Source organism: Nannospalax galili, unplaced genomic scaffold (assembly GCF_000622305.1).
Source record: "Nannospalax galili isolate Female #2095 unplaced genomic scaffold, S.galili_v1.0 scaffold329, whole genome shotgun sequence".
Taxonomy (NCBI): Eukaryota; Metazoa; Chordata; class Mammalia; order Rodentia; family Spalacidae; genus Nannospalax; species Nannospalax galili.
Genome location: NW_008360321.1, coordinates 160,432 through 182,957, shown reverse-complemented (window position 1 = coordinate 182,957; position 22,526 = coordinate 160,432). Strand labels below are relative to the sequence as shown.

The following is a 22,526-nucleotide window of genomic DNA, read 5'->3' as shown; positions in this document are numbered from 1 at the left end:
CATGGATTAACACTGAAAATCTGTTACATAAAAGAAATAAGACAAGTGCCTATATTATATGATTTGCCTGTGTGAAAAGTCCAGGCCATTCAAATTCAAGCAAGCAGTAAGTAGATTAGTGGTTGCCTACAGCTGGAGAGACTGGGGAGGGGAGTGACTGCCAAAACATTTAGATGAGTTTTTTTTTTTTCAAGGTGAAAAAGTGCCCTGGAATCAGAGGGTCCTTATTTGCAGAATTTTATGAATGTGTCAAACCAGTGAATGGTATCCATTAGCGGAATGACAATTACAGTATATGAATATGTCAGTAAGGGTGTTACATAAAATGTGCTTTTGAAAGATCATTTTGAAACAAAAGAAAGTCTATAATGTATACAGCTGTAATTATATAAAGAATCCCTAAGGGTTTATTTTATTTTTATTTTATGTGTATGAGTGTATTGCCTGTATGTATGTGAGTGTACCTGTGTCATGCAGTGCCTGTGGAGGTCAGAAGAAGGCATCGTATCCCCTGGAACTAGAGTTACAGACAGTTGTGGGTGCTGGGAACCGAACCCAGGTCCTCTGTAAGAGCAGTCACTGCTCTTAACAGCTGAGCCATCTCTCCAGGCCCCCTAAGGGAATACTGGTCAGGGTCTCAAGAAATGCCAACATGACCAGAGTTAGGCTCAGTGCATGGGGAATTTGGGAGGAATTCTAGTATCGAACACAAAAGTAATCCTGGGTTATATAAGAGGTCGAGGGCAAGAGAAGAGCATACCTGAGATCTGGGCCAGGGACTCTGTCTTTTAGCAATAGCAAGCACACTGTGGTGTGCACAAGACAGAGAGAGAACAAAGCCCAACATGGAATGTGTGGTCACATGCAGTGAGTCCACCAAATTCTCATATGACTGCCAAAAGTGTTGGTTGTGGACACTCTTTATACTTTACTTGGTCACAGAACCAAAAGAGTTTTTTAGAGAAGGGGCTAGGGAGATGGCTCAGTCACTAGAGTGCTTTCCAGCTCCCCGTAAAAGCTTGGCATGGTGTTGTACTCTGGGTGAAAGGTACTTCCATGAGTATAAGGCCATTTCCCAGGGGAGAGATGAGAGAGAGAGAGAGAGAGAGAGAGAGAGAGAGAGAGAGAGAAGGAGAGAACACAGAGGGGAGAGGGATGCCTTGAAATTTTGGGGCTGTATCCTTTTAGTTTAGCATGTGGAGCAAACAAACATAGGTTCAGCAGGAATCTGGAAGATACAAGTGAAGGGGTGTGTGGAGTTAACATAGGGATGTAGGACTGAGAATGGAAGGGTCACCTGGTCTTGAACACAGGAGTGAGAAGACCCATTTCTCCCTCTCCATTGAGTTAGGGGCCTGGAGAAATGTGTGGAGCTCCACATCTGATCAGGGAGACAACAGAGTGGGAATAGCTGACTCCAATGTTATCTGCTTTCAGAACCCTCTTCACAGTCACATCCAGAAATATCTTAGTAGCTGTGCAACATCCTTTAGCTGAGTCAAGTGAACACATAAGAATAGCTATTATAGCTTAACTGCGCTCTCTAACTCCATCCAGCAGAGATGGACTCTAAAGTCACGTGTCTAGGCCTTCCCTGACTAGGGGATCTTAAGACATGTCTCCTTTGTTGCTGCCATTGTGACAGCTTTTAATTTGGCTCTTCCTAAGAACTCTCAACTTCCAGTCTTTTGCCTGTTCCCATTACTGTCTCTCCAGTTACTCCACTGCTGCGATAATGGCACCTGCTGTTCTCAGCTTCGTCCTCTTCCAGACGCTCCTTCCCCCGCCCCTCCACCCATGGGTAGGGACCACAAACCATTACTCATCATTCATCATCTGTTCTATCTCTTAGAGATCTCAAGAGCTTATGAGATTGAAAAGTCCTTTAGCCTAGATCACTTCTTGTTTATTCTAAGAAGTCTTTATTGAAATCTGTGCAATTTTCCTGAATCTAATATTTTTAGATGATTTTAGAAAGAAAGTTAGAAATATGTTGATTTAGGTCATGGTAAAAACATGTTACAAATAATTATATTAAAATTTTTTATTTTTGAGAATTTCAAACTTGAGTATGAGATTGCATTATTTTTACCTCTCCCAGTTTCCCACCAATTTCTACCATGTTTCCCCACTCCCTGTCAGCTTCCTATCTCCTTCTTTAATTATATATTGTTATATATACATACACTTATAAATATTATATTACACACTGAGTTCATTAAGTGGTGCTCATGTATACCCGTGTTTCAGGTTATCCATTTGGGATCAGATAACCTCTCAGGTCCCTCAAAAAAAACTGGTTCTTCCTCTCTCAGCATCCATTGATTGCCTGTAGCTCATCATCTTGAGGTGGGACCTCAAGATATTCCCCCTGTGCATCTTCGCAGGTCAACTGGTTTTTGTCATTATAAACATCTCATGAGACTACCATATTGTGGAGATTTCACTGGTGCAGCTTCCCTAACATGTCTAGAGTTCATTAAATAGCACCAGGTGTCTTGTCCCTCTGGCTCTTGCATTCTTTTCACCCCCTCTTCTATGATATTCCCTGAGCCTTGAATGTAGAGGCTGAATTGTAGCTGTGTCACTTACAGTTGGGCACCTCACAGTTGTCCTCTGCATTTTGACCAGTTGTGGAACTTTGTAATAGTTTCTATCAGTTGCAAAAACAAGCTTCTTTGATAAGTGGTGAGAGGTACATTTGTCTGTAAATATAAGGATACATATTTAGAATACAGTAAGAAATTACATTGGTCTGTGGAAGTTACAGAAGTGGGTTCTTTTCTGGGGCCTATGACCTCTCTAGCCATGTGTGCTTGGCTATGTTTACAGTATCACACACGAGTTCTCTCCCATTGAGCTTGCCTAAAGTCCAATTAGACAGCTTGGATTACCTCCAAGATAAAAGTGCCACTACTGTACCAATAGAGAGAATTTGTTGGGCTTTGGGCTAGTCATTGTTGTGGTTCTAGGATTTACAGCTGGGTAGGATCATTGACTGGTTTTCTCCCTTGGATGCTTATATAGTATCTTCTGGTATTTTGAAAGCTAGTCTTTGGGGAAGAGGCTTCTTGGGCAATTCCAGTTCACTTGCTCCAAGTCCTGGGTCCAACATGTGTTGGGTCTTCAGCAACAGAGTCTTACCTTCAAGTACTTGGAGGCAATCAAGGGCTGTTGCAATAGACTGGATTATATTGAGAGTCTCTCAGATTTCCCTGGATATCAGTTTGAAGGGAGGTTTCCCATGCCTGACACTGTGATTTTTTTATTATATGACCATCAGCTATATACATGCACTCTCATTTATGTTATATATGTACTTTTCAATAGGCTTATTAAATATTCTATTTTCCTTTGGATTTTCACACTACTCAAGTATTATTTCTAAATCATCTAATCATTTTTTCCAATTCTGGATTTTAAAAATAGTGACTTTTTCACAAGCTATCTACATTTATTTTACTGGGATTTTCTTATTTAGAACTGTTGGATTTGAAAGTGAGTTTGTTGACATGCTGCAAAATAAATCAGTTCCCATTTATTCCATGAATACTCTCCTACTGCTAAGGATGATACTCCTCTTCTACAGTCCTTCTTGCTTTCTGGCAGCTCCTGTCCAGGCACCTCAAGGTGCCATTGAACATTCAGGATCTGTATCTATCACCCCGCCAAGCCTGTCTCTTATACCCTTGAGCCTCACAGGTTGCACTGGGGTCAGACTTTTAATATCTAGACTTGTGTATTATTTTAATTTCTTTAAAATGAGTGTGGTTTCTTAAAGGTAATCTTTATTTTTCAAGGAAAAAGATAGTATAAAAAGGCACTTTTGGCCTAACTGAACTTTTGATTAAAAATACTCATGAGTCATTAAAAATCTTTTTTCCATGAGGTTCTAGGCTTCAGAGACTACTGTGATTAAACTATCAAGATTAATTTGAAAAACAAAAATTACCAGCAATCCCACCCTCCCATTCACACGGTTTATCCAGTGTAGACTTGTCGTGGTAGGAGGAGGGAGACTGATTTGTACTGAAAAGGAGATTTAAAAGGTTGGAACACTCAACCGTTGCCACCTGCCTTGGGAGGGGAAGCTCATCTGTCTTACTCTTGAATCCCCTTCATCTGTCTGGCTTGCTTAGGCTTGTATTCTTCTTTTTAAAAGCAGTTATATAGTTAGGCTTTTGCAAGACATTTGGAAACCAGTTTGTAAAGATAACCTTCCCTGGTGGAAGGAACAGAGCACACAAGGTAGTCTTGGAGCAGAGGGGCAGCTTGGTGTGGGGGCCAAAGTTCCGAGTCACAGTTTTCTTAGCAACCTTGTGCTTCTGCCCTGTAAGTTCATCCTCCAGGTGTAGCCAGTCTCTCTCTCTCTTGATTTTCAGGAATCCTTAAGCATGGCTGGGAAGCCTGTGCTTCACTACTTCAATGGAAGGGGCAGAATGGAGTCTATCCGGTGGCTCCTGGCAGCAGCTGGAGTAGAGGTAAGATGCCTGATTGAATCATGCTATTTTCGAACACTTGATTGGATACATACTGAGTGAACCTTCTAGAGAATGCTTTATGTTTCCCAAACAAAAAGTGTGGCCTTCTCCCATTCTTCCAACTGTCTGTTCGCTCACTTCACTGTTTCTTTTGCTGTACAGAAACTTTTTAGTTTCATAAGTTCCTGCTTGTTGATTGTAGATCTCATTTTCTGTGTTACTGGACTCATATTTAGAAAGTCCTTGCCTATGCCAATAAGTTGAAGCTTATTCCCTGCTTTTTTCTTTAGCAGTTTTAGGATATCAGCTCTTATGTTGAGGATCTTGATTCGTTTGGAATTGAGTTTTGTACAGGGTAGGAGGTAAGAATTTAGCTTCGTTTTTCTGCATGTTGAAATCCAGTTTTTCTAGCATCATTTATTGATGATTCTGTCCTTTTTTCAATGTGTATTTTGGGCATCTTCATAAAAAATCAGGTAATTGTAGCTGCGTGGACTTATATCTGGGGCCTCAATTCTGATCCACTGACCTGTGTATATGTTTTGTACCACTGCTGTGTCATTGTTTATGGGTCTTTTTAAATTGTTTTTATTGAATTTTTGTGTATTTCATACAGAATATCTCAATCAATCTTAATCATCTTTATACCCCTATCCCCATTGACACCTCCTATAGCCCTACCACTGGAATTCATGCATTCTGTCATTTGTGTTGAGGTCTATTGTGTCAAGTTAGTGTCCCCAGATGTCCCTTAGTACAATTTCATCTACTGAGGTCTAGTCAGCTTATCTAGAGTCCCTCACTTTAGGAAGATCAGCTCTTCCTCACCCAGCAGTAATAAGTTACAAATATTCTTCAGCTAAGATTGGGGTCTGCTGTCCATCTGCCCAGTTCTATGCTGGGTTTTTGTCTGCTTGGGTTTGCATGGCACTTGTGTATGCTGACACCATCACTGTAGATTCATATGAGCAGGGTCCCAGGAGCTTGTAGGACTCTATTTGTATATGGTTGTGTATCTCCCTGGCTCTTACAGTCTTTCTGCCCCCTCTTCCATAATGCTCCCTGAGCCCTGGGTGGGTGAAGTTTAATATAGGAGTCCTGTCCAAGAACCAGCATTCTGCAGACTCTTAATCTTTATACTTTGGCCATTTGTGATCTTTTGAGTTCCTGGTCCTCTGTTGCATGAGGGAATTTCATGAATGAGAATTGAGAAATTCATTAGTGACCTATTTACCCCTGTTCTATGCTCTGTGAGCCTTAGGTGTAGAGGTTGCATTGTAGATGTGTCACTTAGGCTTGGGAAATTTACAATGTCTGTGTGTGACCCATTGTGGTACTTGATAATAGTCTCCATCTGGTATAAAAGAAGGTTCTTTGATGTGTGGTGACTGAGATATTTGACTGTAAATATAAGGATATATATTTTGCACATAATAAGAAATTACATTAGTCTAGGGATGTGACATTGTTGGGGTTTTCTCTAAGATCTATGACTTCTCCAGCCATGTGTATTTGGTTATGTTTACAGTACCACACTTGAGTGTTCTCCCCTAGCTCTCAAAGCTTTGGAGAACACTATGAAGGTGCAGAGGGAAAACATCAGTAGATGGTCCAACACTAGCTTAAAGACCAAATAACTACATCAATGGCCAGCACAGCATATGAAATTGGTGCAGTAGTGGCACTTTCATTTTGGGGACAATCAACAGCTACCTGATTGGACTAAAAGCCCACTCAATGAGAGGAAACTCAAGTACTTAAGAGGCAGAAGCAGAAGAATCTCAAGTTCAAGGCCAATCTGCTACATAATAAGACCCTGCCAAAACAAAGTTAAAAATGCACAACATAAACACCAACCAAGCATCAACCATACAAGAACATGTCATTTCTTCTAATGCAACATTTTACAAAACAACAATGGTGGGTCCTCCTTTCTGAGCCCCATGGAGCATTCTTAGTTCTTTTGATTCCTCACATTGTTTTAGATTCATAGCCTGTCAGAGTTAGAAGGAAATTCTGTGGTCAATATTCACCTTCATTCAAATTTTCCTTGTGAGGTTGTACTAAAAATTACTTCTGGGAGGTGAGCTTGGCTTGCAGCTTCTGGCTCTGTCTTCCCTTCGCCCTTATGACAAACTGAGATAATAGTCCTCCAAACTACAGTTTGGAGAACCAAAGACTTTATTGGGCTTACTTACAGAGAAGGGGGTGGAGGGGTGGGTATGGGGTTACTTACAAAGATGTGGGCACACGTGGGCTTCCTTCCTACATTGCTGCTGACATTCCAGTGGCGACCCAAGAGGATGAAGACTACCACCTCTCCTCGGCTTCCCCATCCCCATCCTTAGTCTCTCTCCCATGTACCACTTAGGCCCGGTGGTTGGATGGAAGGCATGACTGACTCTATCTGCCCTCCCCTCCTACAGAGTGTCTATAGTCAAATTAGTTTGTGGTGATTGAAGCAAATGTGTAAATCCCAGCTGGAGAAGAAGGCATCTGCCCTCTACTTTCCAGCCTAGCTTGCCAGGCAGAGGACAAGTCTACACAGCAGAGGTCCTGAGAAGTTAAGTAACCATGTCATAGGATGCATGTCTGCTGACATGGCTGTGCTTCATTTTTGGAGGCCCTGCTGTGCCCAACACACATCCTCTCACAGGGAGGCAAAAGATAACATGGATAAAAACACACTGCTAAAAAATAAAGCTCAAGTGGGAAACCCTTTTCTGGATGAACTTGCAAAACTTGATCTAAATCTATTGAGAAATCGCGCAGAGAGCATGGAGCCAAGGACACTTGGATCTACCCCATCCTGTTTCACACCCACACCCAGAACTATAAAACAGCAGGCTGCCCTGCTTCTCTCCCATGCAGCCCCACTCAGGCCCCCATCATGAAGGATCCCCTGATACTGACAGGGCCTCCAAAACAAAGCACAGCTACACCCGCAGCATCCTATGGCATGATTAGTTAGCTTTTCAGGACCTCACAAGGAAAATTCAAATGAAGGTGAATATGAACGACAGAATTTCCTTCTAACTCTGACAAGCTATGAGTCCAAAACACTGGGAGGCATCAAAAGACCCAAGAAAGCTCCATGTGACCCAGATCCTCTTCTCCAGGTCTTCCCAGGGAGGTTACCAGTTGTTAGCCTAGTAACACCCTTGTTAGAATTTGGTGTTGCACTCCCCGTGGAGTTCCTATCAGAGTCTGGGCAAACTAGAGTTCTTCTGAGAAATTCTAAGAGAAATTAAAATCATAAGCAAATGGTTCTTTTAAATAATAAATGAAATTGTAGGCAATGTTGAAAGGATGGAAAAAGTTCTCTGTATTCTCATATTTGGTGTCACGTTTGGAATATGGATTCTTTAACTGATACTATTTTTAGAAAAATTTACTAAGATGACAATAGTTGAAATGTAATGAGCGTGCACAGGAAGCTCTTTTATTTCTCTTCTTCCACCCTTTAGCTGAAGGATTTAGGTAAGTCGTGGCCTGTCTGGGCTTCCTATGCATCAAATAAAGGTACACGAAAGAGAGACTCTAACATTATGGCTGCTGTTGCCATTGATCATGTGTTTCTGTTTGTTTCTTTTTTTTGCTTTTCTTTTTCTTTTTCTTTTTTGGAGGGAGGGAGAGAGAGAGGAAGAGAGAGAGAGAGAGAGAGAGAGAGAGAGAGAGAGAGAGAGAGAGAGAAAGAAACTACTAATTCTACTGGAACCAAGCATGTTTTGGGAGCATGGAAAGGGGCAGAGAGGTAGAACACTTGGCCACACGGCACTTGGTACAGAGACTGCTAAGCACACCTAAAGAGAACTGTTTTATTAAACCAGAGAGCAAAGGAGAATAAAGAAGAGTCATCCACACACGTACATGTCGATATTCCACCCAGTGAGAGCATTCCTTGTAGATGTAGCAAGTGTCCAACTTCTACTTTACGTGTGTATGTGCATGCATGTATGTGCGGTGTATGCGTGTGTGTGTGTGTGTGTGATGTATGCATGTGTGTGAATGTAGGTATTCTTTCCTATTGCTCTCCACTCTAATGTTTGGGAAAGGATCTGTCACTGAACCTGGAGTTCACCATTTGAGCTAGGGTCGCTGTCCAGAGAGCCCCTAGGTTCTTCCCCCAGGGCTGGGGTCCAGGTATATACTGCCATGTCCAGCTTTTACATGAGTACTGGGGATCGGAACTCAGGTCCTCCTGCTTGAGAAGCAAGATTTCACCCACTAAGTCATCTCCCCAGCCTCTGAATTCTACTTTTTTGAGTGGTACAGTTATATTTATTAAAGGAGTGGGGATATAGCTCAGCGGTAGAGGACTTGCTTAGCACACTCAAGGCTCTAGGTTCAATGCCCAACACCACAAACAGAAGGAAAGAAAGGCAGACATAAGAGAATCAGTCTATTAAACACCTGTTCATGTTTAGAGACATGGCCACTAAAACCTAAATTCTTTTAGCTTATATTTTCAAAATTTCTACAATGAGTTCTATAACTTGTGTAAAAATATTGATAAAGTTTTTAAGTAAATGAGAAACTAGAGGTTTGCGTCTGTTTTTATTGTCTTAAAAAGTAGGCTGGGTGTGGTGGTGCACACCTTTAATCCCAGGACTCAGGAGGCAGACACAAGTGGATCTCTGTGAGATTGAGGCCAGCCTAGTTTACATAGTGAGTTCTAGACTAGCTGGGGCTACAAGGGGACCCTGTCTCAAAACAGACAAACAAATAAAATAAATAATAAATTTTAAAATGTTGCTAGAGAGATGTCTGAATGGTTAAGAACTCTAGCTGCTCGTGTGGAGGACCCAGCTTTGGTTCCCAGCACCCACATAACAGCTAACAACCATCTTTAACTCCAGTTATGGGGGATTTGATGCCCTGTTCTGGCCTCCATAGGTATTGCACACATGTGGTGCACTTACATGCACGCAGGCAAAGCACTCATACACATAAAATAAATCAATCTTTTAAAAAAATAAAAAAGAAAAAGAAAGAGAAAACGTAACAGAATTCCCTAGAACCTGTAAAAACTGCTGTTGGAGTTCAGAGATCAGGTTAATCTTGTCTCCAGGGGTCAGGAATGAAGGTGACCGCACACTTCAGTCTAGTACTATTTAAATATTACTAAATAGTACTAAAATATTTTTCTAGTGGGTGGGTATCGTTTTACTTCTATTTAATTTTTCTATGATGTCAGCAATAATAATAAATATGCTAGTAGCAACAGAGTCTTTCATTCTTTCATTCTTTTATTCTTTCATTCTTTAGTTTGAAGAAGAACTTTTTGAAACTCATGAAGAATTTGAGAAATTAATCCAAGGTGAGATAAACCCCTTTTAACTCCCAATGTTGCCTGAGACCAGGCATTACTATGGAGGATGCTTTCTGTCCCCCTCTCTTTAATGTTCTAAAAGAGGCAGTAACTACCAGCATTTCAGTTCTCTGTAAGGAAGGCACACCCGAATCTTGCAAGTAGAAGGAACCCTGCCTTCAACTTCTAGGTTGTAATAATGACAGCTCTGGCCCTTTGTTTCCCACACCTAAGATGATAGATAATTCCTTGTCTGCAATTGCCAGCTTCATGACACCGCATTCTTCTTTTCTTCTTAACTTTTCAGGATCTCACTGTGCAGCCTGAGCTGACCTGGCACTTGCTATCTAGATCAGCTTGTCCTCAACTCACAGAAAGCCACCTGCCTCTGCCTCTTGAGTAGTACAATAAAAACACATCATAAAGCTCTTTCTTTCTCTTTCTTTCTTTCTTTTTCTTTCTTTCTTCCTTCCTTTCTTTCTTTTTCTTTCTTCCTTTCTTTCTTTCCCTTCCTTCCCCCTCCCTCCCTCCCTCCCTCCCTCCCTCTCTCTCTCTCTCTTTCTTTCTTTCTTTCTTTCTTTCTTTCTTCCTTCTTTCTTTTTGACATAAGGTCTCTTGTAGCCCAGAATGATCTTGAATGCCTGATCCTCCTACCTCTACCTCCTCAGTGCAGGCTAACTTCTTTTATACTAAGTTCTCTATGTGAAAGTACCTTGTGCAATTCAGCTCCATGTTAGACCCTGAAATGATGGAGAGGAGACTGGCCCAACTGGCTGGACTTCAAAGGTGGTACATAGGAAGAGTGCAGGGCAAGCCTCACCTTGCTTTTATGGCGGGGGGAGAGGGAGATAGAAAGATTGATCAATCGGTGATAGATGATAGATAGATAGATAGATAGATAGATAGATAGATAGATAGAGATGATCCTTTCTAATAAAACCATTGCCATTCCTTATGATGAGCTGTGATTTCTTAGATGATTGTTTTGCTACAAAGCATCCTGAGAAAGTTGAAGAAATAAAGAACTGTCACCCAGATGGTAGCCCACTGGGAAGGGAGAGATGGAAGGGGAAAGGTATATACTAGAGAGAGATGAGGAAGACTATATAGAAGGTAGACAGAAGCAAATTTCAAGGAGTGCTTTAAATTCCAGAGTGAGGTTCGATAGTTATGTATATTATCTGATAAACAATAGTGAATGAAGGGAAGATCTTTAAACAGAAGTGAATGACTTCAGGAGAACAACCAGATGGGAAGAGTGGAAAATGAGACGGGCCACCTGGACTCTGGTAGTTCAAAGGTAAAAAGGATTTAAACTAGTGGTATGGCATGGGAAAGGAGACTAAGGAATTAGAAAAGGAGCACTGGCCAGAGGGAATGCTTTGTATCCACATTTTAAATTTATACTCTATATATTTTGTGGGTGAATGCATGCATCTTTCACCTCTTAGTTTCTAAAAATATCTTGATAAATGCTATTGGATTATATCATCGTATTTTGTAGTATCTTTAGAATGAAAGGAAATTTAGTTACTGTTTTCAAGAACAATAAATAATCCAGTTTCCCCTTGTGCATTTTAAGGTGGAACCCTGATGTATGAACAAGTGCCCATGGTGGAAATTGATGGAATGAATTTGGTACAAACCAGAGCCATTTTAAGATACATAGCTGCAAAGTATGACTTGTACGGAAGGAACCTGAAAGAACAAGCCTGGTACAAAACCCACTTCTTAAAAATCCCAGAACATTAAATATTTAGCTCCATTAGGGGAGATATCTATCTATCTATCTATCTATCTATCTATCTATCTATCTATCTATCTATCTATCTATCTATCTAATAGTTCTTGGTAGACTGATAGAAAACTCATTTTTGCATTTTGACCTTTTACTATGGAAAAATATAACTATCAAATGAGGGAATAGTATAATAACCCCTATTACATAACATTTCCCCACAACAATCAAACATTTATGGATAATTCCTACAGTTTAAATTTTCTCATTGTACATTTAGCTTTTACTATTAAAGGAAGCTAGCTACTTTCTTATCAATATGTGTTTAGCTCTACTAGGTAGGAAAAGTACATAGGAATAAGTCACAAGAACACCGGTTCAGAAGTTTTTCTGGGAGTGGGGATGGGGGTGGGGGGTGGGGCTCACCTAACTGTAAAAACTGATTCTGGAAGTAGTTGTAGGAAACCATCTCATCAAATGTCTGTTCATACCAGCTAGCTTCCTTAGCTTCCCAGACACCAGCTAATTCTTTTGTGCATGCACGATGGCTTTCTGTGATTGGTGGCTCTTTCAAGTGGCCTGCTTTCCTGGAGTTTAAAGTAAGAACCCTAAACTGAAAATTATTGCATGGATTTGGACAAACATTGTTCAGGAAGGAAAAAGATATTCCAATTATACTAAATGAGATGCATTTAAAATAAATCTGTTGTTGCCTAAGGCATTGTTTTATTTCAAAATGAATTTTTATAAATGTCTAAAAATTAATGCAGAACAAATTTTTAGAATGATCTTACAATACTATTAACTGTAAGCACTTTCATTTTCTAGTACTTTTTGCTAATTTTCTACTGGTAGCACCCCTGCAGTGCAGTCTATCATGTTCCCCTATTTCAGTATTTTGATAAACCACTAGTTGGACTTAGAGGAATTATCAGACTTAGGTTCTACGGAGTGTTACAAGACCACTTCATTACTGTTTCTATATGAAGAAGCACAAATGCCTGGTTACCTGTCTTTCATGATATTAGTAGCTGTAGGTATTTAATGTTATCATTCCTTCCATTTATTATTTGGAATAATTATCTTAAAAATGATTTCCCCTCACCTCCTCTCTAGTATATGGAGGTACAGAGTCCTATAAGAAAGATAGAATTGGTGTCTTTGTTTACCTGTTTTCCATATAATGAGCTGGTTCACCTGTGTGCTGTAACAGTGACCAATTATTTATTATTTTAGTGCCATTACGAACCTATTCATTTAAGTAATTTTTTATGTATTCTGTTTCATTTCAGCCATTATTCTCATTTGTGTTCAAATTGTCCTGCCTCTGGCTGGTGGGAGCCAAGTGACTCCTGGGAATACCTTACCATAATGGCTCTTGACAACTCCTTGTGTGGGGCAACCTGGTGGTCTGGATAGATCTTGAGTATCTCTTGCTCCACAACTGGACTCGTTCATTCTCTAAGGAGCTGTGGTTCATTTTAATGCAAAATGGTTTTAATGTTGTTGTTTTATAGAACTAATGTTTACAAACTGAAGGTGAATCAGTAATTTATTCATAGTGATCTCATTGGTATGTCATGCCACTATGACAAAGGCTCATATGCAATATTACATATTTTTAGCTTTTTGTTTTTTAATATTTTATTATTTTTATTCTATGTGTATGAGTGTATTGCTTGCATGTATGTAAGTGAACCCATGTCATGCAATACCTTTGGAGCTTAGAAGAGGGCATCAGGTCCCCTGGAACTGGAGTTACATTACAAATTTTTATTAGCCACCATGTGGGTGCTGGGAATCAAACCTGGGTCCTCTGCAAGAGCAACCAGTGCTCTTAATGCCTGGAGCCAGCTCTCCAGCCCCCATATATTTTCAACTCTTACACCTACACAATTCCACAATAGCCTTAATTTGAAAAATGGTACTCTTTTGGTAACCCACTACAGACTATTTGCACAATTTTGTGAGCTGATGGCTCAGCTGGGTGGTCCCTAGAGCCTCTCATACAAGTGATTTATTCCTATGTCTGGCACCTGGGTTGGAGGATCTGCATCCATGGGTGTAGTTGAGTATGTCTTGCTCTTTCCACATACATTCTCCATTTGGTGAGATGAGGCTGCCTCAAAGCCTTAGATTTCCAATATGGCTGGATTTCTTACATGGAAACTAGTTGCCTTTAGAGTAACTGTTACAGGAGAATGTGGTAGAAGCTATGGGATTTCTTATAACCTGGCTGTGGAAGCCTGAGTGGATCCTTTCCCTGTTTTTCACTGCTCAAAAGTCTCCAAGGTCCACTGCAGTCCAAGGAAAGAATGAGACTTGGCAGAAGCAGCAAGAATTAAAGATCATCTTCAAGGCACTCACTGATATCTTAGTTAAGGTTAGAGGCACTGTGGTTCAACAAGATTACAGACTCACCTTAGATCAGGACAGAGGTATCCAACATCCATCCCAACGGTCTTTTCCCTATGCCTTGGTGCCCGCTCAGAGATGCCATTTTTCCACTCATTCTAGTCGAGTTGTGGATAGCAGCAATGGGAATTTGTGGAGCAAATTTTATGTCCTTTTAAAAATGCTGTTCTGACTATGCTTGAGAATCTTGGATTCTCATGGAGAGGTTTTGGGAAAGACAGAGATCCCGAGTTGCCTCTTCTCCCATACAGACCACGCGTTAGTCTGGATGAGCACACTGTTATAACATTTAAACAGCCAAATGTTTGTGTCTTATTACTGGTAGTGTTGCATAATTGATATGAACATGCATATAATTGCTCACACATTTTGGTGCTATAATTCTTCCTGGCTCCCAGATTAATCTGGGGTGGACAGGAACAGGGTTTGCTAGTATCCCAGGATTGACCTTCTTCAGCCTCCTGAGTCCAGATTATAGGTGTGTGCTACAGTACCTGGTTTCATATTGAGTTATTATTTATTAATTTATCTATCTGTTTATTCCTTTTATGAGGCAGGGTTTCCCTGTAGCCCAGCTTGGACTGTAACTCATTATGCAGACCAGGCTGACCTTGACCTCACAGAGATCTGCTTGTCTCTCCCTCCTGAGTGCTGGGATTAGAGGTATGTGCTACCATGCCCAGCTTCAGATTGAGTTTATTTAATGCCAAAAGGAATATCTTGCTGGTATTTAGCTCATGAAACAACAGTCCACAAGGATCCCTGATAATCAGGCAGGTGAAACCGAGGCAATATCAAATGTGTCATTGCATTAGTCCATGCAATGCTATTCCTCTCATTGGACCTCTTTAAATGATCACCTGTTTTGTAGGATTGACATGTATGTAGAAGGCTTGAGGGACCTGAGCGACATGATTATGTACTTTCCACTCTCGCTGCCTGACGAGAAGGAGATGAATCTTGAATATATCCTTCAAAGAGCCACAACAAGATTCTTCCCTGTTTATGAAAAGGTGAGCAACGATTGTCGACTCTGCCTTGTGGCTTGGAGGAGAAAAACAAACTAAACTGAAAACAGAATATTTTTGGTGCATGAAAGTTGCCAAACCCTCTGTGAAATCTTAACATTTTTTCCTTATATAAGGACAAATCTTGTCAGGTGTCCTCCTTTATTTCTCTTCACTTATTCCTTTGAGGCAGGGTCTCTTCTCTGAACCTGAGACTCGTGTTTTCTCAGTTAGGCTAGAAGCCAGCAAGCCTCAGTGATCTTTCTGTTTCTGCCTCTTTTGAAGCTGGGGTTACAGGTGTCTAGGGGGATGCCCCACTTGTGTTGGTGCTGGGATTTTTAACTCTACTCCCCATTAGCAAGTACTATTAACTACTGAGCCATCTCTCAAGACCCAACCAAGGTTGTCTGGATTTTATTATATATATTTTAAATATTTTATTATTTTTATTTTATGTGTATGGGTGTATTGTCTGCATGTGTGTAAGTGCGTCTGTGCCTTGTAATGCCCTCAGAAGTCAGAAGACAACATCAGATTCCCCTGGAACTAGAGTTACGGATGGTTGTTAGCTGCCATGTGGGTGCTGGGAATCGAACCTGGGTCCTCTACAAGAGCAGCCAGTGCTCTTAACTGTTGAGCCATCTCTCCAGTCCCTGGATTTTATTATATTTTTAAGGGATTTCATACATAATTCTAACACTTTGTAGTTTTGATGCTGATAGAAATTCAGTTACCCGATTGAAGTCTGAAGTAAAATAAAACCTGATAACCAAGGTCCCAGAGGAGATAGCTCATGCTAATTAGAGTTGGGGAAGTGAGGATAAATATTATTTCTTAAATGTGTGGGTAGTACCAGGGCTCAAAGCAGTTTATAATGTTAGCAGAATTTGATGCACTATTCAAAGTCATAGAACTTTAAAAAAATAATGCTTTGCATTTTATGTTTCTGTATTTTTCTTTTTTTATATATTTTTTTATTTTATGTGTATGAGTGTTATGCCTGCATATAGGTAAGTGCACCCGTGCCGTGCAATGCCTGTGGAGGACAGAAGAGGCTGTCAGATCCCCTGGAACCGGAGTTACAGACAGTTGTTAGCTGCCATGTCGGTGCTGGGATTCAAACCTGGGTGTTCTGCAAGAACAGTCAGTGTTCTTAACTGCTAAGCCATCTCTCCAGCCTCATTTTTCATATTTGCAAAAGAATTCCTGAAAGGTCTGTGCCTTAAGCAAACGTTTAAAACAGCGGTCCCAGCACCTACCTGGGTTGGTGTCTTAACAGTTGCATGAGGGCTTTACTTCCAGGTGTGTTCATTACAATGCGTAGAGACTTAGGAAAGGGTGATGAAAACTTTAGAGTGAGATAAAAAAAAGAAATAAGGAGCCAGGTGTACCTTCAAAACTTACTGTAATACTGGGTCATTGTCCTTCCTGAGTTGAATAACATGGTTGTAATGGAATGATTTAATATATACATTTAAATATACTTATGAACATATCACGTCATGCATATTATTTAACCCATACTTGAGTATTTGGCATGAATTACAGATACTCTAAATTCCTAGCTTGTATTTTCTCTTAATTACAGTTAAATTCTCAGTCCCTTTGCTCCAAAATGGACCAAACTACAAATACTACAAACCCTAGTTTTTCTCTATTTCATTTCCTTCAAAAGTACTTAAAAGATAATATATTCATATGTAATTAACACATAAGATATTTTGTCTTATAATTGTATAAACAATATCAATAGCATAGGCATTTAACACCACTATTTCATTTTTCTTTTTTCTTTCTTTTTGTGGTGCCCAGGATCAAATCCAGGGCCTCATGCATGCAAGGCTATATCCTCAACCCAACACTACAATTTCTAATGACTAAAGTTTTTTTCCCCCTATAATACCATGAAACATAGAGACTTCTCTCATAACTAAAAATAATAATCAGTATTTCTTTTTTATCTATAATTTTTATTTTATGTGTATGAGTATTTTGCCTGCATGTATGTAAGTGCACCTGTGTCATACAATGCCTGAGGAAGTCAGAAGAAGGCATCGGCTTCCCCTGGAACTAGAGTTATGGATGATTGTTAGCAATCATGTGGGTGCTGGGGATCAAATGGGTCCATTGCAAGAACAGCCAGTGCTCTTAACCGCTGAGTCATTTCTCCAGCCCCACAATGTCAGTATTTCTAAAATCAATGCAGGGAGTTGGAGACATAGTTCAGTGGTTAAGACCACTGGCTCTGCTTCCAGAGGACCTGGGTCCAATTCCCAACACCCACACGAGGGCTAAAAACTGTCTGTAACTCCAGTTCCAGGAGATCTGATGCTCTCTTCTGGCCTCCATGGGTATCACATGATACAGGTGCATATATATATATGTATATATATGTATATATATATATATATGCAGACAAAGCACTCATACACATAAAATAAAAAGAAGTAAAAAAATTTAAAAACAACACCAGTAATAATAATGGCTCCCCTCTGTGGGGTCATTGCAAGCATTACCTTTTAATAGCCATGAAGAGGTATTAACCATTCCATTTATAGATGAGGAAATCATAACTTAATCTAAATAACTAATGTCAAACAAGTGATAAAAGCCAACATATGCAGTCACATCTCTGTAAATCCTAATCACATACCCAAGTATAAGAACATAAACTTTTATGTTAGAATATAGATTAGTGAAACCTATTCCATTTTCCATTTTCCATTTTTATATCCAATCAATCTACATCAAAATTGCCCATAACATAGCCGTATTAAAAGAAAACTTTGCTAATAAAAATTAGGTTTGGCATTACCATTGAAATCCATCTGATGACTTTATATCCATGCTCAGATGCCAAGGAGCTCAGAAAGTAACTGACTGTGACTAGTAATAATCAGATATCTAGAGATCAGACACGCATGTGCAAACACCTTAGCATCAATTGCATTAAAAATGAATTTTTCTGTATGAAACTGTGTATTTTAATAATGAAATTGAGATCTTTTTTAAAGGTTAAAACGTCATTTAATTTTATGTCTTATATGGTTTATACTGAATACAATATTTTATAACTGTATTAACTGGACTGTAAACCTAAAAATTTACAGCCAATTTTGAAAGAGATGCATCTTAGCTCTGAAAATTGTTATTGAATATGTCAGTGCTGTTGTAATGAAATGCTTTTTCTAATTATGTGGTTATTAAATAAATAATTTTAAAAAATTAGGTTTGGATCCCCGTGAGGGGGACCTTCTCCCTGCACACAAAGTACCTTTAAGGAGCGGCACGGCTAAGGAGACTGCCTAGAGATGGTGTGAGGACAGAGCACCAACACGCACTTTGAAGATGTCCCCAAACAGCACCACCAGCTGGGGTCAAAATGTTCAATACTTGGTGCTATAGGGGACATTCTCATTCAGACCACCACAAGTGGAGATGAAAAGGAAGCAAAGACTCATGAGTGTAAACTGTTGCATGTGTTCAGCTAACTTGAGGGTCTAAGCGCATCCATTTCTGCCAGATGAGCTAAAGCCCTGAGAGCTAAGTTGGGGCTTAAGCACATACTGCTAGCCAGTGGGAGAGGACAGGATAATAACCAGGTCCAACTAAAATCACTTTATGTGTTAGGAGTGGGTCTAACCCTCTATCCTCTCCATCTCAACCATCATACAGGCTCTAAGAGACCATGGGCAAGATTTTCTTGTGGGCAATCGGCTGAGCTGGGCTGACATACAACTTCTTGAAGTCATCTTGATGACTGAAGAATGCAAGGCTAGTGTGCTCTCAGGCTTCCCTCTGCTGCAGGTAATGCTATCCAACAGCTCCCAAGGACTTCAGGCAGAATGAATGTGTCATTTCTGTATTCCTTCAGTCAGCCATCCATCACTATTTAAGAATTTACTTCTTTATGCTAAGAACCATGCTAGAACTATCAAGATGCCTTCATTAAACACCTACTCTGGAAAACAAGCACATAGGCAGTTACCTTCCATAGAACATGGTAAGTTAAAAAACATAAGAAATCAGATGACGATCACCTGGACCAGCCGAGGGCTGAGGGAGGATTTTGCAGAGCTTGAGTCTTAAAGCCTTTGCCTGGGATATAGTAGAACTTCAATAAAGTTTCTTCCTAAGCCGGTGCAGTGGTACACATCAGTAATTACAGCACTGTAAAGAATGAGACTGCAGGACCATCAGTTCAAGGTCAGCCTGAGCTACATAGGTGAAAGACCTTTCTCAGATAAACAAACAAAACACCTAAGTTGTGTTCTTCCTCTGGGAGTGAGGGTAGGGAAACACAATAGTATTATACAAGCACAGTCATTATTTAGCAACAACTGTAACCACTGTTAAAACTCATGCCATCCATGGTACCAAGAACCAAGCACACATTTACTCAATTCTTTTAGTCCATCCTCAAGTAAACAGATGAGACTTGGAGGTTAAATAACTTCTATAGTGTGCATTGGAAGGACTGGGACTCAAACTTTGTCTATCTAACCCCACAGCTAAAGTTCTCAAACTTTTCTAGATGAGTGGATTCCTTTATAAATTTAAAACTATACTTAAGTGTAACATGAGCTATGGCAATTCTGAAGCTTCAATTTTCCACCTCTTATCACATTATAAACTGTTTTGGAATTGCTATTCAGTCTACCTCATGTTTATACAGTGTTGTCCATTATGTATTTTAAAAAAATTTCCTGATCATATAATGGGCTAGTTATTGTGCTAATTTTAAGTGGTGAAAGTCACAATAATGAATGTCACATGCATCTGATGTCTGAGAATTGTCTACACAAACGGGAATTCATCCATTGTATAATTTATGTAGCCACTTGAAATTGTTTTCAAAGATTGCATAACAATATGAAAAATGCTGATGGCAGAAAATGAGGGCCTCTTCTTAACGTTTGCTGCTGTAAAAACTGTGTCAACAGCATCATGTGGGCATGGGTTTCCACATTTAAGGCATTCGGTTATGAATAAAAAAAAAATGAGATCAAAGCCGGGCGTGGTGTGCACGCCTTTAATCCCAGCACTTGGGAGGCAGAGGCAGGTGGATCTCTGTGAGTTCAAGGCCAGCCTGGCCTACATAGTGAGTTCCAGGACAGCTGGGGCTACAGGGAGACCCTGTCTCAAAAGGACCAAAAAAAAAAATGAAATCAATTGGTTATATCCTATGAACACTTTTGTTGTTTTTAAAAATATTTTATTATTTTAATTTTTATGTGTAGGAGTGTATTGCCTGCATGTAAGCAGATACACCTGTGTCATGCAATGCCCATGGAGGTCAGGAGAGGGCATCCGATCCCCTGGAACTGGAGTTATGTACAATTATTAGCTGCCATGTGGGTGCTGGGAACCAAACCCGGGTCCTCTGCAAGAGCAGTCAGTGCTCTTAACTCCTGAGTCTCACTTTTTTTGTTCTTAATATATTCTACAAGGGCCGCATCACTTGGCAATGCTATATACTGTGTGAAAGTACCATTTATCCCCATCTCTACTCACGGTGAAGAGTACAAACTTCCTACTTTTTTCTCATTTGTGCCTCATTGCTATTTTATTTTGCTACATTCTTCTCTCATGGATTATGACCTTTCACGTTTTAGGAATTCAAGGTCAGAATCAGCCACATCCCCACAATTAACAGATTTCTCCAAGTTGGAAGCCAGAGGAAGCCTCCCCTGGATGAGGAGTCCATTCAGACTGCGAAGGATGTATTCAGATTTGAACATGGCCTGTTTCTTAAAAATATGAGCACTATTGTAGCTGAGTATTAACAGATACAGAGGTCTAAGTAGCTCAGCAAATAACCTCACATTACATTTGTATCAATGACCAGAAGAAAGTCCTAAGGCCATGTTAATTAAGAAATAACAATTGTATAGGGAAATAAACTACTGAGAACTTATCTGTAAATCAGAAAACCCCTCTACTGTTTGAAATAAAATGTCCTGATACAAATGAGTCAGACATGAGTAAAAATCCCTGTTTCCTACATAGTGCAAAAGAGTAAAATCATATATAATAGATGAAAAATATTTTTATTAGATTTATTTATGTAGTGTGTGTGTGTGTGTGTGTAAATGTAGTTGCCACAGAGCACATGTGGAAATCACAGGTAACTTCTGAGAGTCAGTGCTCTCCTATCTTGTGGGCTCCAGAAATTGAACTGAGGTCATCAAGCTTGGTAGTGAGTGCCTTTAACTGCTGAGCCATCTTGCTGGCCCTCAAAGATTAAAACATTTTAGCTTTATTTTATTTTTGATTATGTGTGGGAGGTCAGAGCCATCAGCTCTCCCTGGAACTGGAGTTACAAGTGGTTGTGAGCTGTCCGACACGGATCTTGGGAACCTAACAAAAGTCCTCCACAAGTGCAGCAAGTGCTCTTAACCTCTGAGTCATCTCTCCAGTCCCAAAAGATTTAAAAAACAAAACACAACAATAAGAAAATCACAAACACCACCATCATTCACTTTCCCCGCCTTTGGGGAAAAGTCCAGGACATAGCACAGCATCAACTACCTTTTAAAGTTTCCATCACTGGCATATCTCACAGATAGAGTGCACATTTTTACAATTAGCTACACAATTAGCTTTTGCTTCAGCTTCATGGTCATCACCTGAGTAGAAGCTGTTGCTGACCTTGGCAGTAGGCAGGAAAGCACACCATTTGCCATTTTCAGTCTTGTTTGTGGTTAACAATGTCTCTTGCACACCTGGCATTAATGGGAATTTTTTTTTTCTCTTTAGAAGTAGGATCTTTTAAAATATTTCAAAGAACTTTTTATGGGTTTCCTATTTGGCTCAATCAGTTTTTTTCCTTCCCTCAATGTCTTATCATTGAAAATTTAACATCCTTGAAACTGAGTAGGGTGAGCACATCTGCACACCAGCTAAATCAACTCACATCTTCTCACTTCTTCAACAAAGGGAGCAAAGTCTGGTGAGACTAAAACGGGGGGCTTTTAGAGCACTTCGGGTTGTGCTGATCATTACATTTTTAAGGGTAAGAAACCAAGTCCCTGACAGATCTTCAAAAGACCATATTAATCAGTGGAGGGATGGGCCAGGACTTGTGTTTCCCAGTGGTCCATCTGGTCCCTAAGACTTCCTTGGCCATTACAAGTATTCTTAAAATTGAGTGGTGATTTGTGATGGAATCATTTTTTTTCTGTTGTTGTATTTATTGTATGTATCTGAGAGAGAGGAAATACAATGAGTTGGTTTAAATACCATTCCCTCACCAATCCTTTTTATTAACTGTATTAGTTACTTTTCTGTTGCTATGATAAAACATGGCCCAAATTAACTTATATAAGGAAGAGTTTATTTGAGCTTACAGTTCCAGAGGATTAGACCCCTAAGGGCAGGAGGCACAGCAGCAGAGGTGGCAGGATAGGAGAGCCAAGTGATCACATCTTCAGGCAGACACAGGAAGCAGAGTGTGACAGCAAATCTGCAAGGCTTAAGAACTTTTTTTAAAAAAAAATTGTTATTTTTATTTTATGTGTATGAGCATATTGCCTACATGTATGTATGTGCACCTGTGTCATGCAATGCCTATG

The 22,526-nt window shown here is 40.0% G+C and overlaps 1 protein-coding gene across 2 annotated transcripts in view; it reads left to right on the top strand.

Moving 5' to 3' along the window:
* Positions 1 to 20,925, top strand: part of LOC103727363 (glutathione S-transferase) — a 33,109-nt gene extending 12,184 nt beyond the window's left edge. For both annotated transcript variants that reach the window (XM_029559744.1, XM_008825204.3), the window contains exons 2-7: positions 4,383 to 4,481; positions 9,750 to 9,801; positions 11,375 to 11,507; positions 14,817 to 14,958; positions 18,628 to 18,759; positions 20,568 to 20,925. In XM_029559744.1, coding sequence (XP_029415604.1) covers positions 4,395 to 4,481; positions 9,750 to 9,801; positions 11,375 to 11,507; positions 14,817 to 14,958; positions 18,628 to 18,759; positions 20,568 to 20,738 — 717 coding nt within the window. In that variant the 5' untranslated portion in view covers positions 4,383 to 4,394 and the 3' untranslated portion in view covers positions 20,739 to 20,925. The remainder of the gene's footprint in view (positions 1 to 4,382; positions 4,482 to 9,749; positions 9,802 to 11,374; positions 11,508 to 14,816; positions 14,959 to 18,627; positions 18,760 to 20,567) is intronic.
* The last annotated feature ends 1,601 nt before the right edge of the window (positions 20,926 to 22,526 follow it).